Source organism: Dermochelys coriacea, chromosome 4 (assembly GCF_009764565.3).
Source record: "Dermochelys coriacea isolate rDerCor1 chromosome 4, rDerCor1.pri.v4, whole genome shotgun sequence".
In the NCBI taxonomy this organism is placed as follows: domain Eukaryota; kingdom Metazoa; phylum Chordata; order Testudines; family Dermochelyidae; genus Dermochelys; species Dermochelys coriacea.
In genome coordinates, this window is record NC_050071.1 from 24,795,485 (window position 1) to 24,816,148 (window position 20,664).

The following is a 20,664-nucleotide window of genomic DNA, read 5'->3' on the forward strand; positions in this document are numbered from 1 at the left end:
AAACAGCCATTTAGCTGCAGCTGCATCAACAGTGGCTTGGGCTAGCCACCCAAGTACAGTCGCATCTGACCTCCTGGATATGTGCATGGGTAGCTAGCCTGAGGAAGCAGGATGCACTGCACCTGTGACTCACCAGCTGCCTACAGGTTGGACTTAAGTGAAGACACCTGGGAGAAGACAGTAAAGAGCAGATGAGAGGCTGGAGAAGAGGAGAGTCAAAAAACAGCAGAGAATTGCGTGAGGGAAAGAGCTGCAGGAAAGCTCCAGGACAGCAGTAACTGTGAGCTGCTGGTGATAAGTTCAAAGGAAACTGCTGAAGGACCCTGCCAAATTGAAGGACGGCTGGTGCAGTGGCCCCTCGGAATGAGGGGAAGAACCAGCATGGTCAGTATAAGCTTGGCCCAGAAGTAAGGGTTGACTTCAGAGGGATGTCCTGGGGAGCAGGGGTAGGACTCTCGGACAAGAAGGTCTGGAAAGGGTAACACTACAGGGAGCCTTTTGACAGATGACCTGGGGTGGTGGGCTTCAAGAGGAGCCCAGGAGAAGGTTCCCCTAAGCAAGGGAGGCCTGGGGGAAATAAATTCTGTAGGGAGCTTCTTGCGGGAAAGCTGACTTGTCTTGTCCTGTAGCCCCTTGGGGGGAAAAAACAATTCTTTGAACTCACGGGTAGGAGATCTGGAGAGTGAAGCCCTGGAACAGAGACTATGTAACTGTTGACAGAGTGGTTTGTGACTCTCAGGTTAGTGACCAGGGATAGTGATCTCCTAATGGTATTCAAGACCTGCTGGATTATAGCCTTATTTTACTTTGGGGGCAATTGTTTTGTGGGTTTTTTGGTGTTTTTGTGTTTACTGCAAGAGAACTGTGATGCTTTATATGACTAAAAGGGTTTGAATCTGTGATTTGCTGCTAATAGAGACAATATTCCTTTGTATAGGTGGCTGAAGAGGAAACTGAAGTAGGTGTATGGCTTGTTCCTTGCCTTAAATAGAAAGGGTGGCCCTGCCCTGCTCTGACACACCTACTGCGTTTTTCCTTTAGTCCTTGAATTAAACAAGAACACAAAACCTGCCGCTGAAAGAAAAAACTTAGCTTCACGTTGTCCAGGAGAAGGCTGGAGTGGGAGTACAGAAGTAGAACAAATGAGGCTTTCTCTGAAGGAGCTGGCTCCCCGGTCTGTAGTCATCGAAAGCACAAACTAGATTAAGGAATCTCTAGGACCGCTCCAAGGTAGTTATTTTAATCTAATTTACCAGATTCCAGAATGAATGGTGAACAGGTGCTGAGGAAAGATTTAAGTTTTGAAGGAGAATTCAGCTCTCTTCCAGTTTGGTGCCACAGCTGATATGTGGGAGAAAAAAATCGTGCTTGTCTTTACTTATCTCTTCAGTTTACTTAATACTACTTTTGAGTCAGACAGCTTTAGACAGGCTCAGAATTGTAGTTTTTGTTGCATCTGTTTTTTGTTCAATACTGTGAAGTTAGTGAGTGGTTATTCTGTGGATCTTATAAATAAACATACTGAGGATCCTGTGGCTTGCAATATTAAACTGGGAGAACATCGAGGGATAATTAGTCCTCTAGTTACCTTCAGAAAAGTTATTGGGGCTAGTTAGAACAAATAGGGAGTGTCGGTTAGAGCAGGGGATTGACTGTCAAGAGGTATGGATTCTGTTCTCCACTCTGCCAAATGCTCAATGTGTCACCTCAGGTAAGTAATTTAACTTTTTTCTCTGTTTCCGCATCTGTAGAATGAGTATATAACTCATTTTTGTCAAGTGCCACGTAAAAGGCATTGTGCATATCAGCGTTTCACAGCTTCTGTTGGAGCCCCAGCTTGGGTTGGACTGACAAATGGATGTTCCCCCTTCTTCACAGTGATTGTTTCCATCTTATTGTGTCTGTTTTTCTTTCTTCAGCTTTTCTATTTTTTTTCTTGTCTCTCGCTATATAACTTGTTTCCCTTATTTTTTTCCCGTTGTTTTGCTGGCTCTTCTCTCTACTCCCTGCTTTGCCCTTCCTTTTATAGCTCCACTTCCTCCCACTTATCAGATAGGTACATGGTGTGCCCTTGAGGTGAAACGTGTCTGTTGGTGCCTCTCAGTGCTCCACAAAATCTTGCCTGCTGCAGCTTCCTCTTGCAGCATTGTATGTGAGTTTCTCCTGTGGGAGCAGAGGGGTAAAGTTGGCTGCCTTTTAAAGAGTAACAAGTTTTACCTACCGACACAACAGCACATTTGAACAGAACCCACAGGGATCTGGGTTCGTGCAGTTTTCCCCACCCACACTGAGGGTCTGTTTTGCCCTATGTTTCTTCCCTTTCCTCCTTCTCTGAACTAGTTTTACTACCCCTCACATTGAGATAGTCATAAAGATGTGGAATAGTACTGTCAAGACAATTTCTGTCCATGAAACTTTCCTCCATTGTCTCTTCTCCCACCCCAACATGTTCCTCTGGAAAGTGCAGTGAAAGCAGAATTGGGCTGATGAGTTTCAGAATTGCTGTATTTTAAATCTTTGAACATGGGGTGGGGGAAGTGATGTAAAGTGCTGGTAGTCTCCAAACTCACCATAGCATTCCTGCTCTACCATGCTGATCAAGTTGCTTTTCTACAGTGAAAAGCATAATCAGTCACTGAGATATCGTAAATAATCATTACACGCTTAAACATATATTGAAATGCATTCTTAGTATAAATCTCCATGCTATAGTCAGAGAGAAAAAATTTACAGTCTGGTGTATTTTTATTCCATTTTATAATCAATTATAACTGTGTTTAATTTAATACACGTGTTCTTCAAAACAAGAAAAATGGATCTACAACGTAGTCTTTGGTCTTTGCTGAATCCAGGCTGTAACAGCAGGAAGTGCTTGTACTCTCTCTTTCAGAGCCAAAAGTTTTGGGTGGTTGTCTGTTAGGTCAGGCTTAAGGAACAGAAGTGTAGTACTGCACACATCCCAGTAGAAATCAGCCCAGGTTACCTTGTGAAAATGAAAGGGTAAAACAAAATTACTCAATTAGTTTATACAATCAAATAGCAGACCTATTAACATCAAAGACCTGATCGATACTGGATCCAAAATGAGGATAGAGAACCACACTTCAAATATAGGTTGGCCCCTCCACGTTAGCCAGCTATATCTTGTTTAAATAGTTACCTTCGATCTACAGGTTTCAGAGTAGAAATCCTATCCATGCTATAAATTTTTAACCATGTTGTAACTTGATCCAACTGACTTGATTTAGCTATAGACAAGGATATTAGCCTAAACTGTTTAGAAATCATGTTTGCTGAACTGATTTTAAAATGTGGTTGTAAACTAGTTCAATTCATATTCTTCTTATATATGGCTTTGGTCAGCAGGATGGACAGGATCAATCTATGCCAATTGACTTTTGAAATGTCCAGTGTCAAACCCTGAAGCTTTTAAGCAAAGGCTGGAACCATTATTTTTAACTCAGTTCAAACATAGCTTAGCTCCATCCACATTGACCAGCAGTGTTTAAAATGGTTTGGTTCAAAACTGTTTCAGCAAACGTGAGTCCAGGCCTGTGGGCGTGAAATTGTGAGAATAGTCGGAGCCTGAAAGGGTGTTAGGAAGAAAAGCAAAGAATTAAAACCAACACACAACAAAGGATGTTTCTCAGATCTCTAGCTGCGAAGGTGAAAATTGTTTAATTTCCTCCAGTTACTTTGCTACAATGATAACTGGATTTGGAAGAGGAAAAAGAAGATACTCACGGTCTTCCCAACCAGCCACTTCTTATCCCCTAAGAAACTTTCCAAATCTCGTAGTAGTCCAGGAGCTGTATTCGTGAGGAGGTCATTAAATATCTGTTGCTGCAAAAAAAGCACATGTAAGTGGAGAGGGTTGTCAAATTTGATCCTTCTATTTCTTGAGTGCACTGTTCTATGAAACAAAAAATATAGCATAAATAAGAGCCTGCAAAAGTTCATTACAATGGAGTCATTTGATCTGATGAATATGGCCGGAAAAATATTTACTGGTAAAATGATTTAGTAGTTGTACCTTTATTTGAGCATGCAAGCGGGCACTGCTCTATTCATTAAAGCTAACTGAGGAGCTGCCTGATGTATTGATGTTGAAAAGGGCATTTTTGCAAAGTGTCCTGTTCTTTTGTCTGATGCTAATGAGCCTAACAAGCCTCAGTGAGTCCTCTGTCTTGACACCAGACACCTAGAGAAGAGGTGTGAACCCTCCACTGATTTGCAAGACCTGCACCTTGACATCAAACCAACAATTCGGTGATTTCACAGAAGCTTATCCTTTTAACATCAGATCAGCAAGCTAGATGGGCTGAGCCGCTGGTCCAGCTAGGTATAGTCATCTGCCTCTGCCTTTGGCCAACACCAGCTGCTGCAGAAGAAGGCGCAAGAAACTGCAATGGACCTTTTTTGGAATAACCTGTTTGTAAGTGAAGTTCTCTTCCTGCTAACAGTTGGTTTATTATGTAAAGCATGCAGGTTTATATCCCTTTTGAATGTTATGCTAATATACCAGTGGATATTCTCATAAATGTCTAATCTTTTCTTGAACCCTAGTAAGCTCTATGTTATGATAATATTTTGTGTACAATGTCCCACAGGTTAATGATGTTGGGTAAAAAATATTTCCTTTATCATTTAAAAACTAGTTTAATTGGATATTTCCATACCACAGTAATGGGGCCTAAAACTTCTTCGATAAACCTTCCCCATACCAATCATTTTATGTCCCTCATGTCCCCAAACTAATATTTTCATTCACTCCTTATATGGTAACCTTGAACAATTTTCATTGTTCATATTGGTAGTGTTTAAAATCGTGATACTCAAAATTCAGTGGTTCAGGAGCCAAATTAGCAACCAACATTACCCAAAAGACCCCCGTGTGTGTGATATGTATTATTCTCACAGCAAAATGATTGCCCAAGTATTATTATTTTATCAACTACAATTTGGTTAATAACATAGTAAAAGCATGCTGACTGGCTAATAACTTACGTTAATTAAATCAGTGTTTTAATATTGTGTGCTGCAAAGAGCCGGAAGAAACGCACAAAAGACCCACTGGCAGCTCGCAAGCCCCAGTCTGAATATCACTGCTTTAAAATAATAAAACCTTGGTCTGGTCTAGAGACATGCATGGAATGGTTATGCATCATTCCAAAATAAGAGTCAACTATTATGTATGTTATATTTAGAGTTCTTCTTGCATAGTATATCAAAAAAGATGTGTTACTGGGGTTAGAGTTCTTTACTGCTTTGTTTAAAGATTTTTTGGCCAAGCAAAGCAAGGCCTTACACGCAACTCACTGGTATTTCTTTGTGTGTAATGCAATAACTTCTAAAAACTGCATCTGCTTAATTCCAACATTGCAGGGAATGTTCTCTGTATCAATGAGCATAATTGTATTTGTTCTGGTACGCACAGCAGGGTGTACTCAGGCTACATAAGCAACAAAGTGTGTGATTGTCATTCAGTGACCCCACCTGGAGCACTCTCATGCAACAGGCCACAGCACAACAAGCATGTCTGCCTCAGTTTCCTCTCTCAGGTAACCCAAAGGACTCAATTTCAGGCTCTTTTGCTTAAATACTACTTCCCCTGGGAGCCAGTTGCTTACAAAACTTAGTATAAATCAGCTCATAACAAAAGTCCCAAAACATAGTCTGTCACTTCCCATGGATGTAGTCCTTAAAATCCTACACTTTCCAGCGAGAACCCGCACAGCTTTTATGCTGGAAGATCCTCTTTAGAACCTCCCTCACTTCTCCAGCCCTGTCACCATTCCTCTGGGTCCAGCTCTTGGACCCTGAAGATGTCAGTGGAAAGCCCCTCCTCTGCTCCTCCTACTTTAAGCAGTGTGGCACTGGCTGTCTGGCTTGAAGATGCCAGATAACACATCCCTTTGCTCTTGCTGCTCTCTTGCTTCTTCTTGGAACTCATCAGTCAGTTTCTGGAAGCTTTCATCTCCTGATTGACTCAATCCACTCTGAATCACTGAGACTTTCTAGCCCCCAGGTACTGCCTTGCCCTTTTAATTGGCCAAACGGGAGCACCTGTCCTGGCACAAGGGCACTGGACCGACTTCATTCACATGAGCCAGCCACTGTGTGACCGTGATCGTCTAGTTTTACTGATTTTGAAGTCTCGTCTTAGGTGTTTCTATGACCCCCATTGCTATGTTGTCTTTTAATATGGTTCTTCTCGCAACACCCCTGTAAGGTAGTATTATCGCCATCTGGGGAACTTAAGGACAGAGACACAAAATGGCTGGCCCAACATCACATGGGAAGTAGGAGTGGAATAAGGAAGTGAGCCTCCCAAGTCCCAGACTAACCACCTAATGCAAACAATATCAGATCCATGTATAAACCATCAAGTACAATATTGCACCCAAATGGCGAAATAACACTAGAATGGCCATATTGGGTCAGACCAAAGCTCCATCTAGCTCAGTATCCTGTCTTCCAACAGTGGCCAATGCCAGATGCCCCAGAGGGATTGAACAGAACAGGTAATCATCAAGTGATCCATTCCCCATTGCCTAACTAATAGCAAAACAAAAATGTTTTTTACGTTACTTGGTACCTTAACTTGATCTGATGTAACACAATAAACAATTATCTGATAGTAACATCTTAGTCTGGTCAACTGAAAACCTTACATATTTCCCCTATTTGTGCTGTATGCTGGCCTTTTGTATTTTTCCCCATTTTCACAATGATAGGCTGTGAAGTCAATTCAATTTTTGTTCTTGGTCTGTTTCACTTTCAGGTCTCAGTTACTTCAGTGTTTGGTTGTTGCGCCCACAAGCTAAGGAGGAACCAGGAGAGCTTTCCGTATGCTTTCATCGGAGGAACAGCAGAGCTCCCACATGCTGCTCCTAATGGTTTTTTAATTAAAATTTCTTTCGCCAATGCATGTTGAGTCATGTCAGATTCCTGGGTTTTTAGTGAGCTCTCAGAGGCTTGTGACTTGGCTCAGCACCTTCAACTTGCTGTGAATAATATCAAGAGGGACTGACTTTTGTGAGGTGATTCCTAAGTACCTCCTCCTTGGCAGATGTCAAGAGGCATTCCGATGTCATGTCACTGGCTCAGCTGCTCTAGCTTGCAAAATGGAGTGAGAAATGTTTTTCTTAAAACCTTCCCAGTAGGCTGCAATCTCAAACCCAAAGGTAGCTAAGAGTTCTGCATGTGAGGAGGTCCTGAGATGCAGCCATAACACTGGCAGTCAAGGCCACTGACAAACAGAGCGGTCAGTGCGTTACCTTCCCTTATATGTCCGACATGAAAAGGGCTGGTAACTTGGACTTTCAGAAGCACTCATCTTGAGCCAGATTTTTCCTGTATCATTTGTGTTAGCAATTTAGCCTTCTGAGCATTTTAATATTTCCTTGGCAAAGAGGGGTGAGGTATTGATGCTTTGCCTTATTACTTGTATTGAGTTGTTTAATAATTCTTCTTTGATTCTTGTTGTGAGGCACCCTGCTTGTGCCTGGCACTTCACATGGCAAGTAAAGACAAGAGTCCTGTCCAACATTACTGAAAGTGTTACACTCCTGGAATTCTTTCTTTCTCTGATGCAGACTTCTTACAAGTTCGAGAAGCTGCCAGTTAGGCTTACTTTTATGTGGTCTTCACTATTTATAAGGATTGTTAGAAGCAATTTCACAGGTTCGCTATGTACTAAATACCCTGTGCTACCTCACTAAAATTTATCTCTGCTGGGTTGCCTATGGACCTGAGCTTAGTGATCTGCTCATTCCAGCCCCATGATTACCAGGTGCCTTCAGTCCCTAAGATGGTGGGAACCAAGACAGGATGCTGAACCCTCTGCAATGTTGATGGACTCTTCCTAACTTCCAAGGCCATCCCACCGCCCTCAGCAAGGCTGCTGCAATGTCAGCATTGGTGGGAGAACAGGTTGAAAAAAGTGTGTGCACACAAATCACAAGCAGTAAATCAGGGCTTTTCATAGCCATCTTCAGTTTCTGGCATTTTTTTTTCTTTTTCCAACACATCCATGCTGATAGCATTAATAAGTTTCTCCGAGGGATACGCTGTTCTGCTATCATTTCAGGTGTCTGAAAGCTGCCTGGTTTTGTGCATCACAGAATGAATGTAATTCCATGCAGTGTAAATAATTTAAATGTTGCAAATCTCTCGCATTTCAGGAAGCTCAATTTTTTGTTACAGTAATTGCTAGGTTTCATTTCTACCATAAGATGGCAGCATCCCAACTCAAAATAGAAAAGTTTGAAAGGTGAATAGTGAGGAAGGCGGGAGTGGCTAAAAGGAAGAAGGCTCATAAGATGAGTTTCTAAAGAAACAATATTCTAGCATTCCAATCTCGCCTGTTTCTCCCCTCCTGCCCTTCCCCCCCCCCCCCCATCATCACCACCACCACAACTTGAGCACTGGTGTGTTTGTCTTTTTTTTTTTTTTTTTTTTAATTGAATTTAGTGCTGGTGACATAAGCTTGACTGATAGCCCTGGAGACATTAAAAACTCCAGCCACAAAACAGGTGCAGTATAGGCTAGCATCATGCAAATGTCCTTCGATTATTATGGAGGCACTGGTCACTTCAGGGATTACAGCGAAAGTAGTGCCATCCCCCTGGTACTAAAAAGACATTCCCCTCCCCAAATGATTTTTAAAAAGAGTGGATTTGGGATTGAGGATCTTCTGCTTTCTGAGATTTGAGCCTTTTTAGGGTTCATGTTTTCAAGCACTGCTCTGCAGGAATCTTTTTCTTTAATTTGAAAGCTGTCTTTCTCACATAATCACGGAACTCCAGCAGGGGCTTCGAGGAAAGCCTAAGTATGAGACTTGGGATAAAAATCGTGAGAGCTGACAACACTTTGCGCTTTCCGGAGGGATTCAACCTCTTAACATCCAAAGAATACAACGCTACCCTCCCTTGAAATTACAGCACTTCTGAGCACAGAATGAATTTTCTGAAAATTTATGAGTAGTTTTTTTACTAGTTTTTATTAGTTAGCTAGTTTTTACTAGTTTGAGATAAAATTAATTAAATTTAAGAGCTTTGGCATGTTGACACTTCGGTTTTTGATCTGCATGATATAGCCTAAGCTCTTTAAACATCCAGTCTAATTAAAGCACATGGTAAGTTTGTGCATAGGCAACATTTCAAAAAATTAGGTTGTATTTAAGCTATTAACAATTGTAGCTAATTACCGCTTTACTAGACTACAAGCACAGGCAGATCAAGCGCTTGGGTCATTTTTAACTAGAGCACAAATAACTCAAGTCTTCACCCTTCTTCTACAAATAAGGGCTAGTCTACGCTGGCAAGGCTAAAACACTGCCGCGGCAGCACTTTAATGTGGCTTGTGTAGTTGCTCTCCCGGCACTCTTAAAAATCCAACTTCACCAGGGGCGTGGCTCCCAGCACTGGGGCACGGTCTACACTGGCGCTTTACAGCGCTGCAACTTGCTGCGCTCAGTGGGGTGTTTTTTCACACCCCTGAGCAAGAAAGTTGCAGCGCTGTAAATTGCCAGCGTACACAAGCCCTAATTTGTATGCTGCAGTTCCGGTTGTAATGAGTCAATGGTATGAGCTAGACTGGAGTTGTGTCAAGAGGTTCTCGGTGGTGGAGGATTTGGCCCAACTGTGGCTGCTGCTTAAAGTTTCCCTGGCTCCGTGTTGGTTTGGGTATCAGTGCTTGAGGCTTTACTGCCAGATGAGCAGTGGAAGGGCTGGGGAGCTGTTAAAGCAGAGAGACATTGAAACTTAGGGACATTCCTTCCACCTCTTCAAGTTCACCAGTACACTTCGGCTATCTTAAACTGCTCTGGGGATTGAAAAGCAGCTGTAAACCCATCTTAACCAGCCAGTACTGTTGGAGTGTTGTGCCCTGTTCCAGCATGGTGTATAGCAGCTAGACCAGTATATTGAATCTGGTCCATCATGGGAAAATAGAATACATGACTTAAAGTTGATGCTACCCATCATCAAATGATTAGAAATGTCCTCTGGTAACATTCTCTTTTTGGTTTTCTATTTTGTGTTCACAAATGAAAATTTTTCGTTTAAGAAAAAGAAATTACCAGATAAAAATCATGGTGAGGTGGAGTTGAGGTTGAGAGTACTCATCTGTAACTTAATAGTGGTAAATTTTATAGGGAAGCTGTATCTCGAAGCATTACAGGAAAGCAAGTGTTAAGGCTAGATTTAAAAGGTAACTGCTTCATAGTCTCGTCTCCTTTTTTTCTGTCCTACAAATCCTCCCAACGATCCTCGCTCTGACCTGTGATTCTTCATATTAAATTGGCTTCCCAGCTGCTTGGGACTGGATGGATGGAGCTGGGGGCTATATACTGCCTGGAAGACACCATTTTATACTTTGCTTCCACCATACGGCTAGCTGTCTGAAATAATTGGAAACTTCCCTTCTGTCCACTTATTTTTCAAACATGCCTTCCACCACTTATTTCTCCCTATTTATGAATCAGTTCACCTTCCCCCAAACACATCTGTTCAGTTCAGTGTCCAGCCCTTCATGCTCTCTCTAGAGTCAGTTAGTTACCAAAACAAAAGGATACATAAAATGTTGCTTTGTTTCATTGGAAGTGCCATGAGGACATCTTTAGAATTTATATAGCACCTGTCAATAGTCATCCTGTAGCAATTACTATGTCATTATCATTGACATAATATTGCTGTTCTAAATAACTACCCATGACGCTGTACTGGTTTAAGCCACTCTTTACAGCTTTAGAGAGAACCGAGTTTAGAGGCACACCTAACTGGGGTACATTCCCTAGTTAAGTCTTATTTCCAGAATTTTGCTTCAGATGTGGATTTTGTCTCTTGCTCTCTTTGAGGTAGTTGGAATGCTATTAATGTTATAAGTTAGAGCAGACCAAAAACTGAATGCAGTTAGAAGCAAATGAAATTGATCTTAAATATATTCACGGTCACTGAACTGCACAGTGGGTATAGGAATTAATCATGTCTGTCTTTTTTTAATACAAGTTGTAAAGTTGTAATTAAAAACTATATTATGTTTGAAGTTAGCTGAGCAGAGCAGGAGCAAGGGAAGACAATACATGCTTCCGAACACCAGAGGGAGTGTCTGTAGTCAGAAGTACAGAAAGAATAGGATGGCATAGAGCCATTATGCTTTTAGAGTTAGTTAAATAGAAGAAGTAAGTTAGATTCTTTAACTACTAACTTGCATCAAAATACAACTCCTGAGTAGTCAGTGAAGTGAAGGAGTTTTTTTTCTGATTCAGCCTGTCCTTCCCTGTTTAATAATAATGTATTGATATTTGGCATTTGTATAGATAGCACCCTCCATCCAAGATAAGCCAGGGTGCTGGCCGCATCCTCCTCCCAACAGTGAGGAAAAGGGGGGAAGCAGAAATCCTTGGCTGGTTGCTCAGTAGCCTGGAGGAAGAATTGCAGAGGATATCTGCTGTCCAACTTATTGAGTGGCAGTGGAGCTGGGCAAGTGACCATGTGACATCAGGGATCAGTGTACAGGTGTCACTCTAGATAAGACACTTTGGCAGGTATAAAACTTTGCTTTAAATCAGTGATCACATTACTTTCACATCCTGATTTTTCTCTCCCCAGGGAAACATAGACATGAAGTCATCAGTGGTGTCCACAATGGCATCAACCAGAGCTTGCTCCAGAGGCGTCTGACCAGCCAGACCTGTGGAATTCAAATTTAGAAAGGGAGAGTAAAGACACTATCTGCACAAATAGGTTATTCCTAAAAATAACGTGTTTGTGCTCATACCCATGCAAACTTCAAACGCTGCAGAGCTTTCATCTATCTCTCAAGCTGCTTCTGACCCCTCACATCCAGCAGCTACCTCAGATCCATTGCTCCATAACTGAACTCATCCTCCTGCTTCATCTTCACTCACTGACAAGTCTGTCCTTCCTGTCTCCCAGCCCCACGATCTTGTTGTAATCTTTGAGTCTTCCTTCCTCAGACCCTCAAAGCCTTGATACAATTTTTTTCACTATCATTAGACTCCACCCTTTCCTGTCCCAACTGCCAGGAATTGCATCCTCTCCTGGCTTTTGCCTCCTCCCAAAGTGCCTCAGTTGAAGTCCATTTCCTTCCTCTCCATTTCGATATCACCCCCTCTTTGAAATCCTCTTCCTGTGTCTTACTGCATTATATTCACGTTCCTTAGCTTAACCTTGTCCCCTCCTACAGCTCCACTCTCATTCTACCCCATTATATTCCTTCCACCTTTCTTCCCAACCTTTTCACCTTACTCTTCCCTTTGTCGTCTTGTCCTACCTCACCATCATGCCCTAACTCAGGCTGCCTGGTACAGGCTCCTCATCCTCATCTCACTTTGTTCCAGTTCCTTCTGAAAATTTCTCTTCAAGCATCCTCTTTTCCCTCCACCAATAATCCCCACACGCTCCTTCCGCTGAATTATTCTCTTGCCTTATTTAGATTTCAAGCTCTTCAAGGCTCTTTCAAGCACATGCCTCTTTCTGTACACGTAAAGTCTTGTAAACCTACATCATGACATAAATGAGTCTCGGCAATAAAAGGGACATGAAATGTTGTTAGTTACTTTAAAATGATTAAATGATACCTATGTAAACTTAACAAGCACTGGTGATATATTTTCAATATGAACTGAAAGGCTATTTTTAAAAAACTTTCCATATATTTTTCTGCCAGAGTTAATAGCATCACTAGAAACTTAATCTCAGCTGGGCACTGCATCCCTCTCACTGCTTGGACTGAGCTAGGTCAACAGCTGTAGCAGGGAAAACTTTGAGAATCCTGAACTCAGGACCTAGTAGGTAAGTGAAGGAGAAATTGTTGTGAAATAATACATTTTTAAGGTGTACATTATTTACATGTAGGCTGGGATTTTTGAAGGAGCCTATTGCCAACCCAAAGCATTCAAATTTCCTGAGTCAGCGCCCCCCCCAAATATGATAATGATTTAAAATAATAAATTTGATGTTCTTTCTATTAGCCTCTTGTTGGTGGAGTGATAAGCTTGAAAATTTAACTCCTTATCTTCAATCCTTCAGGTCTAGAAACTTACTTTTTTAATGAAAGCTGAGTTCATGTAATCACTAGTTCAGGAGCTTGGGCTTTACGACAAACACCCAAAGCACAAGCTGGCAACATTTGATTTGAGTCTGATTAGGACACCTAATTCCTTTGGGTTGCTTTGAAAATCACAGCCATGTTTTTAAGTCTACTCTTCTGTCTTTATCCTGTTTGCTTTCATATTGATGCCAATACTGCAGTGTCTGAGCATTAAAAACACAAAAACATTCTACTTTTACTTTCCAGCAGGTAAGACTAAAATGCTGGAATAGAATTAAAATTGAGGGGGCGGTGTATGTGCGTGTGTGCGGAGTCAGAGGGAGGAAGGTGTCAGGCATACAGTATTTATTGTGGGAGAAATAAGTTTAAGAAAGGAGTTCTACATTTCATTCTGACCAGGTCATTTTTATCTCTTCTGGTCCTGAATTCCATAGCCAAGACCTGCTCTGTGAAAATCCTCTCTTCTGCCTGATTCCTGCTCCTTTCAGGTTCACAGATTCCAGCAAACCTTGGAGGTATGTTGAATTCATTCAAGTCCAGCACCCAGAAGTTTCACTTTGTGTTTTGCCTTTACTTTTACTCAAAAAGCAAATCAGAGAAACAGCTGAAATCATACAGCAAAACTCCTGGGGACATCCCGCCCCTCCTCCCGGAAAGTTCAGGCTCTGTTTATTTTTAGCTGCTAAATTCTTGGGGGAGAAGGAAGAGGTCAGTGGCTTTCAACCCATCTCACTTTGGTTTTCAGATGGTAGCAAGTTGGTTCAGTCTTCTCTCTGGTCCATTTTCTGATGGGGAGCAGCGGGCATGTTAGCTAGTAGGCCAATTCCGTACATTCCTCTTCAGGCGCAGGCAGCTTTCTAGCAGTCTGTTCCACAACATCTGCACTGGAAACGGTCCTATTTGTACTGTTTTTGCTGTAGCCTTGTTGTTCAACTTTGGGGCTAAGAGATCTCTCAAGTGCATTTGGCCTAGGGAAATTGCCATGCTTGTGTCAGAGTATCAGTGGGAGAGCCATCTTCTGAAGACATTTGGAGGGGAGAGACGTAGAAGGCCGAATGTCTTCTCCTGCTCTCCTTAAAACTGCTCAAGTTGAGGAGAAACCTTGGGCTTCTGGGGAAGAAAGCGGTTATTGAAAGGGAGGGAGAGTTCTGGGCTGGCCCAGACATGTGGGAGGTTTTGGGTTTTATGAAAATTTTGCAGAGTTCTAATATTATTTATGTATGAAGAGTCTTCACATTTTAAGCAATAAGAAATGTCAAGACATGGATTGTTAGTTGATGTTTAAAGATGGAGTAAAAGGGTTAAATGCAAACAACACAAACTTGGGTATCTTTTTGCAGTTATAAAAGTTGTTTTAAAATGACTCATAGAGGTTAGGTCCCTTGTACCATATTGACTGATTCCTGGATCACTTGATTTTTTTCATCCCCTCTACTGTTATCCTCTTCACTTCCAAGTTATTAGATACCATGTGCAAAGCATGCCATATATGCCTTTTAGAAGTGTGGGATTTAGTGGCAGCTTATAAAGAAAATGATTTGTGCTGTATTACATGGATGCCCACATAGAGCTAAAATTCTTACTAAACCATGTAGATTATTTCATTTTTTCTGTCTACTTTGTAATAAACTATTGTGATGGGGCAAGGCCAGATGGCTATAGAAAAGTAGTAGGAGATAGATAGATATATTAGCTAAACAAATCCCTGGAACCAGGATAAGGTAAATGGCAGCTGCTTCAGGTCAATTAAGACACCTTGGGCCAATTAAGAACTTTCCAGAAGACAGGGAGAAGGGTAGGTTGATTGGGACACCTGAAGCCAATCAGGGGCTGGCTGAAACTAGTTAAAAGCCTCCCAGTTAGTCAGGTAGGTGCGGATGTCAGGAGCTGTGGGAGGAAGTTGCGCTGTTGGAGAGACTGAGCAATAAACACCATATCAGGCATGAGGAAAGAGGCCCTGAGGTAAGGGTGAAGTGGAGCTTGAGGAAGTGGAGGATGCTGTGGGGAAGTAGACCAGGGAATTGTACATGTCATGTTTCTGAAAGGTCAGTTACCATAGCTGATACTATTAGGGTCCCTGGGCTGGAGCCTGGAGTAGAGGGTGGGCCCAGGCTCTCCCCTTTGGCACCCCCCCCCCCCGATTAATCACTGAGACTGGGAGACAACAGAGACTGTGCAAGGGAGGATAGATTCTCCTCACCTCTCTTGCTGGCTTATGATGAAAATGGCTCAGTAGACTGTGACCCTTGTCTCTGGAGAAAGAAGGGTTACATGGAGGGTCACAGTGAGCCTCTGAGGCTAGCAAAATCCACTAGGAAACGCGGGACCCACAGGGACAAGGACAGAGCTCTGTCACACTATACATAAGCTGGGTAGAAACTATTATCCTAGTTGCTGTTCCATTCTGTAGTCATACTTCTTTCCTTTTCCTGTTTGTATTAAGCATTAAAATACTAGATTTCTTTGTTTTTATTATAGCACTTTTTACTGTATCTAATATTTTGGCACTTTTTGGTGTTTTATGGATTGTACTAATGCTTCTCTCAAAATGATTCAATTTTATCAAACAAAAAGGAACTCTGCAGGAGGCCAGACTTTCTCAGGGAAGCATACATGGGTAAGACTATTTTACTACATTTTAAAGAGTTTATTGTACATTTCTTTCAGACTGGAAAAGGTAACAGTGTTTGGAAACATTTGAAAAGAAAGATTACATCTGTTTGCTCACAATATAAAAGAGGCAACAGAAATGTACTATCAAGTTCCCATTATCCATTTGCATAAATTCAGCACACCCTGAGAACCTGAGAATATCACGAAAGCTTATGCTCTAATAAATTTGTTAGTCTCTAAGGTGCCACAAGTACTCCTCTCCTTCATCTGTGTTGTTCTTGCAAATGGATATGAATCATGCTTGATAACTCCTAAAACAAACCCTGGCTCCTGCAACTTTCATTATTACTGACATTACTCGAGAATCTTATTTCATATTATCAACGCAGCTGAGTAATCTCTGTCACGGAACAGAGAATTTAGAGTTGGGAGTGATCTTATTAGGTGATCTAGCCTCATTGCCGGAGTGGGATTGCCCTAAGCATATTTTCTAAGTGCTCTGTCCAAGTTAGTTTAGCAGTTTCCAGAAACAAGACTTTCCAGCCTTGAAAAACAGTTGGAAAGTACCGTGCACTTAGAGGACCAAGTCTAGCCTCCATTCCCCACAGCATGAGAGCCCAAAATCCTAGCCTCATGAAATACAGACTACAACATCTTAGAAAACCACAGCTATCCTCTCCTTGTATCTGCAAAGTGACAGCAAAGCCATAAAATGTTTGTTGCTGGTAAACTCAGATAATAAGCAGTGTACTGATCTCTCAAGGAGATATAAATTCAAGCTGATATTAAGTTGTGTATCATTTATAGTTAATTTTTTAAAGTATATAAATTTATATGCAAATTTGGAGCTATCTAGAGTGACTTAAAATGTGCGTACCTCGGGCCTAGAGTTTATACAACAGGTACACTCTTGTCTGGCACCTGTTAATCCCCATGTAGTATTTGCATGTCCCTTCAACACTGTTGTCATAACCTTGTTGATGATCTACAGCTTGATCTTGTCAGAGGATGCTTTGACTATGTTGCTTTTGAAAAGCAGAGACAATGCCGGTTGGGTGGAAGCTGCAGTTGTTTTGAACTCTTTAACCAATTTAGCAGGGAGAATTTACAAATTTTATGTTTTTTTTTTTTTTATTGCTGTAAAGGAGAGAAGATGGGAGTTCAGTATGGAATATGTCTGCATTGCAGATGCAACAAGGATTAGCAGAAAGGAGGGAAGTTAGTTGTATTATTGTAGTGCCTACATATCCGAGGCAGGATTGGGAAGTCCACTGTGCCAGGTACTATATAAACACACATGGAGGGAGGGAGAGAGAGAGAGAGAGAGAGAGAGTGTCCCTGACCTGAGGAGTTTATCAGCTTAATTTAGTCTAGTTTACTCAAGTTTTCTCCAAACTGCATCATCTTATGTTGAAGTTGGTGAGAAAATCACACACTTACTTGTTATGCACTGATTTCTAACTGGATTGGATTCTGATAGTTCTAGATTCCCATGACAAGGTGTGGAAGTCAGATTGCTTGAAAATTTAAAACTAGACTGGATAAAACGCTAGCAAACTTAACCTTAATTATAGCAGAGCTAGCATTTTGCTATAATACATTGGAGAGAACAAGCTGGCATGATCAGGGAACTGGACAATGGGATTGTAGTTTCTCTAAATTCTATGAAAGGCAGAAACCAATGCAAGAAGTCTCACTGTACATATATCTTTTTAACATTATTCACGCTGAAGCTGAAATCCAGGCAGCACACCCAGGTACTTGAACTTGATTTAATACTAGAGTTCTAGCATAGTTCTTCTGGCTGGCAAAGCTTGGGATTTATTTTGATATTTGCACAGTAAAAATATTCCTTAGACTAGTCTAACACAGCTAATTGTAAACCATCCATCTCATCTGCACTGGCCAGGAAACTGTGCTGGAGCTGTGATAGTAACAATCATAAACCAATCCCCCTATTGTTTGAACCATTGGATGTATTAACTCTGGAGCGGAGCCTTATTCTCTATGGTATAAGAATACCTTTTTGCACCTGGTCACAATGTTTGGTTTGTTCCAATGGATGCTGCAAATGATTTTGTCAAGTACAAATTACTGTGTGTGCGTCATGAGGGGCAAGATCTGTGCGCTCTCCTTGTCAATGCAGATGGCATAGCAGAGTTGCCAACTCTGGTCCTCGTTGGAGGAGCACCTTTGAGCATTGTGTACCTTCCATAAGCTTTGTAAGTTTTAATTATTTTTCTAGTTTCAGTTTAGTGCTTTCTTTTTTAATTTGTTTGGTAGCTGAGGTAGCAATTTTCTTCTCTGGTTTCCCTCTAGGATCCAGATATAGGAATGGTCCAAGCCCATATCCAGAAGGAAAACATCGCTCCAGGCGCCCTACCCAAGGTTCAGCTAACATCACATTGTCCACACGTACTTTACTGCCCCTTGGGATAGTGGTGAAGAATGGGTGCTTGAGGCAAGGTAAATTAATTGGGAGCAATGGAGATGGAGGGGAGAGGGCCGCATTGGAGGTGCTATGGAAATTGATTTACATTGATAACATCCCACAGGACAATTATAGAAGTATACCTTGCCAACCCCTTTCCCCCCCCAAAGACTACCTCCATCCAACATTTCTGGGTGCAGGGGTACTTTAAACCATCATATCAACTGTAGAGATCTAGTATAGGATATGACACAGGACCTGCAGCATCACACAATGCCCCTTAAATTTCTGTGATCAGATGAAATGAAGCTGCAGCAGGAGAGGTTGACAACAGATACATTTTGTCGCTTTGTGAAAACTACTTGTGCCTATATTGGCCTATTCACATTGACTTCTGTTAATTTCAGTTTGTCAGGCTGGCTCTTTGTTTGTATTGTCATGGGTCAACATGCACTAGTAGATAGCATTAAACAAGGATCAGTCAAATGTAGAAAGAAAGTAGCAGTGTTACATTACCTGTTTCTTTGGCTAGGTATCTGGCTATGGCCAGGCTCTGATGAAGGATAACTCCATCCACTTCTAAAATGGGGATTTTTCCAAATGGGATAGCTTAAAAAAAATTCACACATGAAAAACATTAGAACAATGTTAAAACTCAACACCAGTGTAATAGTTTGCACTTATAATAGTGCCTTCCCTCTGAGAATCTCAGAGCACTTAACTGTTTCACAGGACCCCATAAGGTTCTGTTTTACACATGGGTAAACAAAGGTACAAGGTTAAGTGACTTTCCCAAGGTCACTCTGTGATATAATGGTAGAGCAGGGAATAGAACCCGGTTTTGTGTTCTTTTGACTGAATGTGCTACCTCAGTGTCTGAAATTTTGCAGATCCACTAGTATGCAAGGAAAATTTTCAGTAAGGTTTAATTTTCTAATATTTTTCCCTTCTAATAAGATCGTCTGGATCTTACTGACAAAGTGCCAGTCTAGGCTTTATAACTCTGGAGGAGTGAAGAAGGCCTGGTGGGGAGGTGGGCAGGGGCTAACACGGATGCTTTTGTTATACTCTTATTGTTTTAAAAAAAAAATCATATTCACTGACTCAGACATTTTTTTCTTCCAAAAAACACATTGTGGCAGGAAATACAGCAAACATTTCAGCTGACAGTCCACCAGCAGAGGAACAAAGGATGCAGAAGGGTAAGGGCAAACTGCTTCTGACACCAAGACACAAACACCAAGTCTAATGCAATGCATTATGACCTGGCTTCCATGTCAGAGACAGTTAGAAGAAAGAAGAAGAAGAAAAAAAAAGAAGCAATGACAGGAAAATCACAAAATCTGAGAAATTGGGAGGGAGCGAAGTTCTAACCAAAACAAAATTAGCCTGGCTATTCTGAGAGAGTAGGGCTTAATCTCTGGCATCAACAGTGCAACTCAAATTGAGATGAGTCCAGTGTTTAAAGAGAGTTAAATAAAAATGTCACTGGTCGAGTAGCGTGATATACCTAGAAGCTCGGACTCGTCTTTTGCTCTATCTAGGAGACTCAAGTGGCTTGGTACAAAGCCTTGGAGATGCAGTTAAACTGGGAATGGGGAAGAACTAACAGGTAGCTGGGTGGATATGAGAGGGAAGGAGGCTGAAGTGTAAGATGAGTCAGTCCAGAGGAGGAGGGTCCCCTATCTTTCTGGATTTTAGCGAAGGGGCTAAGGAGTTGAGATGGATCTTGTTCTCTTAAGGAGAGGGAGGGGAAGATACTAGCTGTGTGTACTCACCTGGCATATACTGACCACTATACTAGCCTTCAGTGCACTGAGGTGCAGTTCTCAGTATGTGAGCCACAGAATAAAATGTTTTGAGGACCAAGATTTGAGGAGTTATTTGTTTGGGCAGATGGTCCATGAGAGGATCTCCTGAAATTGTCTCTATGATGTAAAGGTGAAGGAAACCCTGCTCCTTAAAGAGTAGTGTGAATCAATATTTAAAATAAAGACCTGAGCATTTAGGGTGGCAAGAATCTTCCTGTGGGAAACTAACTACCATTCTCTCATCTCAACTACTGAAGGGATTTTAAATTTCAAGCAGATGCTGTTCAGGCAAATTACAAGTGTACATCTGTGTTGATAATAGCAAGAGACATTGGATCTGATTCTTAATTACACTAGGGCCCCTTAAATTGAGTGTAAATGTAATGCTGACAGACCCAGGTCGTTGGCAAGCGGGACTGAACCTGAGACCTCTTGAGCTTCGTGCATGAGCGAAAAGCCAACTGGCTGGTAGTTAAAACTGTAGAGCAGACTCATTTAACTCATTATAAGTGGTCTCAGTGCCACTAGATGAGACAGAACACCACACCCAGAGAAGGTGTGTGGGTTACATAAACATAATTTATGTTCATTTTGCAGCCCCTTTAATCTGTCAGAACAGTATAAAGAGATCATAGTGTGTAAATGATAATGGATAAATGTTAAACTACATTATACATTGAGCCACTAAGTATAAATTGCAGTACGTTATGGGCAGAGCAATAAAGGATC

At 41.5% G+C, this 20,664-nt stretch overlaps 1 protein-coding gene across 2 annotated transcripts in view; it reads right to left on the reverse strand.

Moving 5' to 3' along the window:
- Positions 1-2,712: 2,712 nt before the first annotated feature.
- Positions 2,713-20,664, reverse strand: part of HPGDS (hematopoietic prostaglandin D synthase) — a 57,066-nt gene continuing 39,114 nt past the window's right edge. For both annotated transcript variants that reach the window (XM_038400068.2, XM_043512620.1), the window contains 4 exons: positions 18,641-18,733; positions 11,588-11,697; positions 3,745-3,843; positions 2,713-2,983 (listed from right to left, as the gene is read on the reverse strand). In XM_038400068.2, coding sequence (XP_038255996.1) covers positions 2,819-2,983; positions 3,745-3,843; positions 11,588-11,697; positions 18,641-18,733 — 467 coding nt within the window. In that variant the 3' untranslated portion in view covers positions 2,713-2,818. The remainder of the gene's footprint in view (positions 2,984-3,744; positions 3,844-11,587; positions 11,698-18,640; positions 18,734-20,664) is intronic.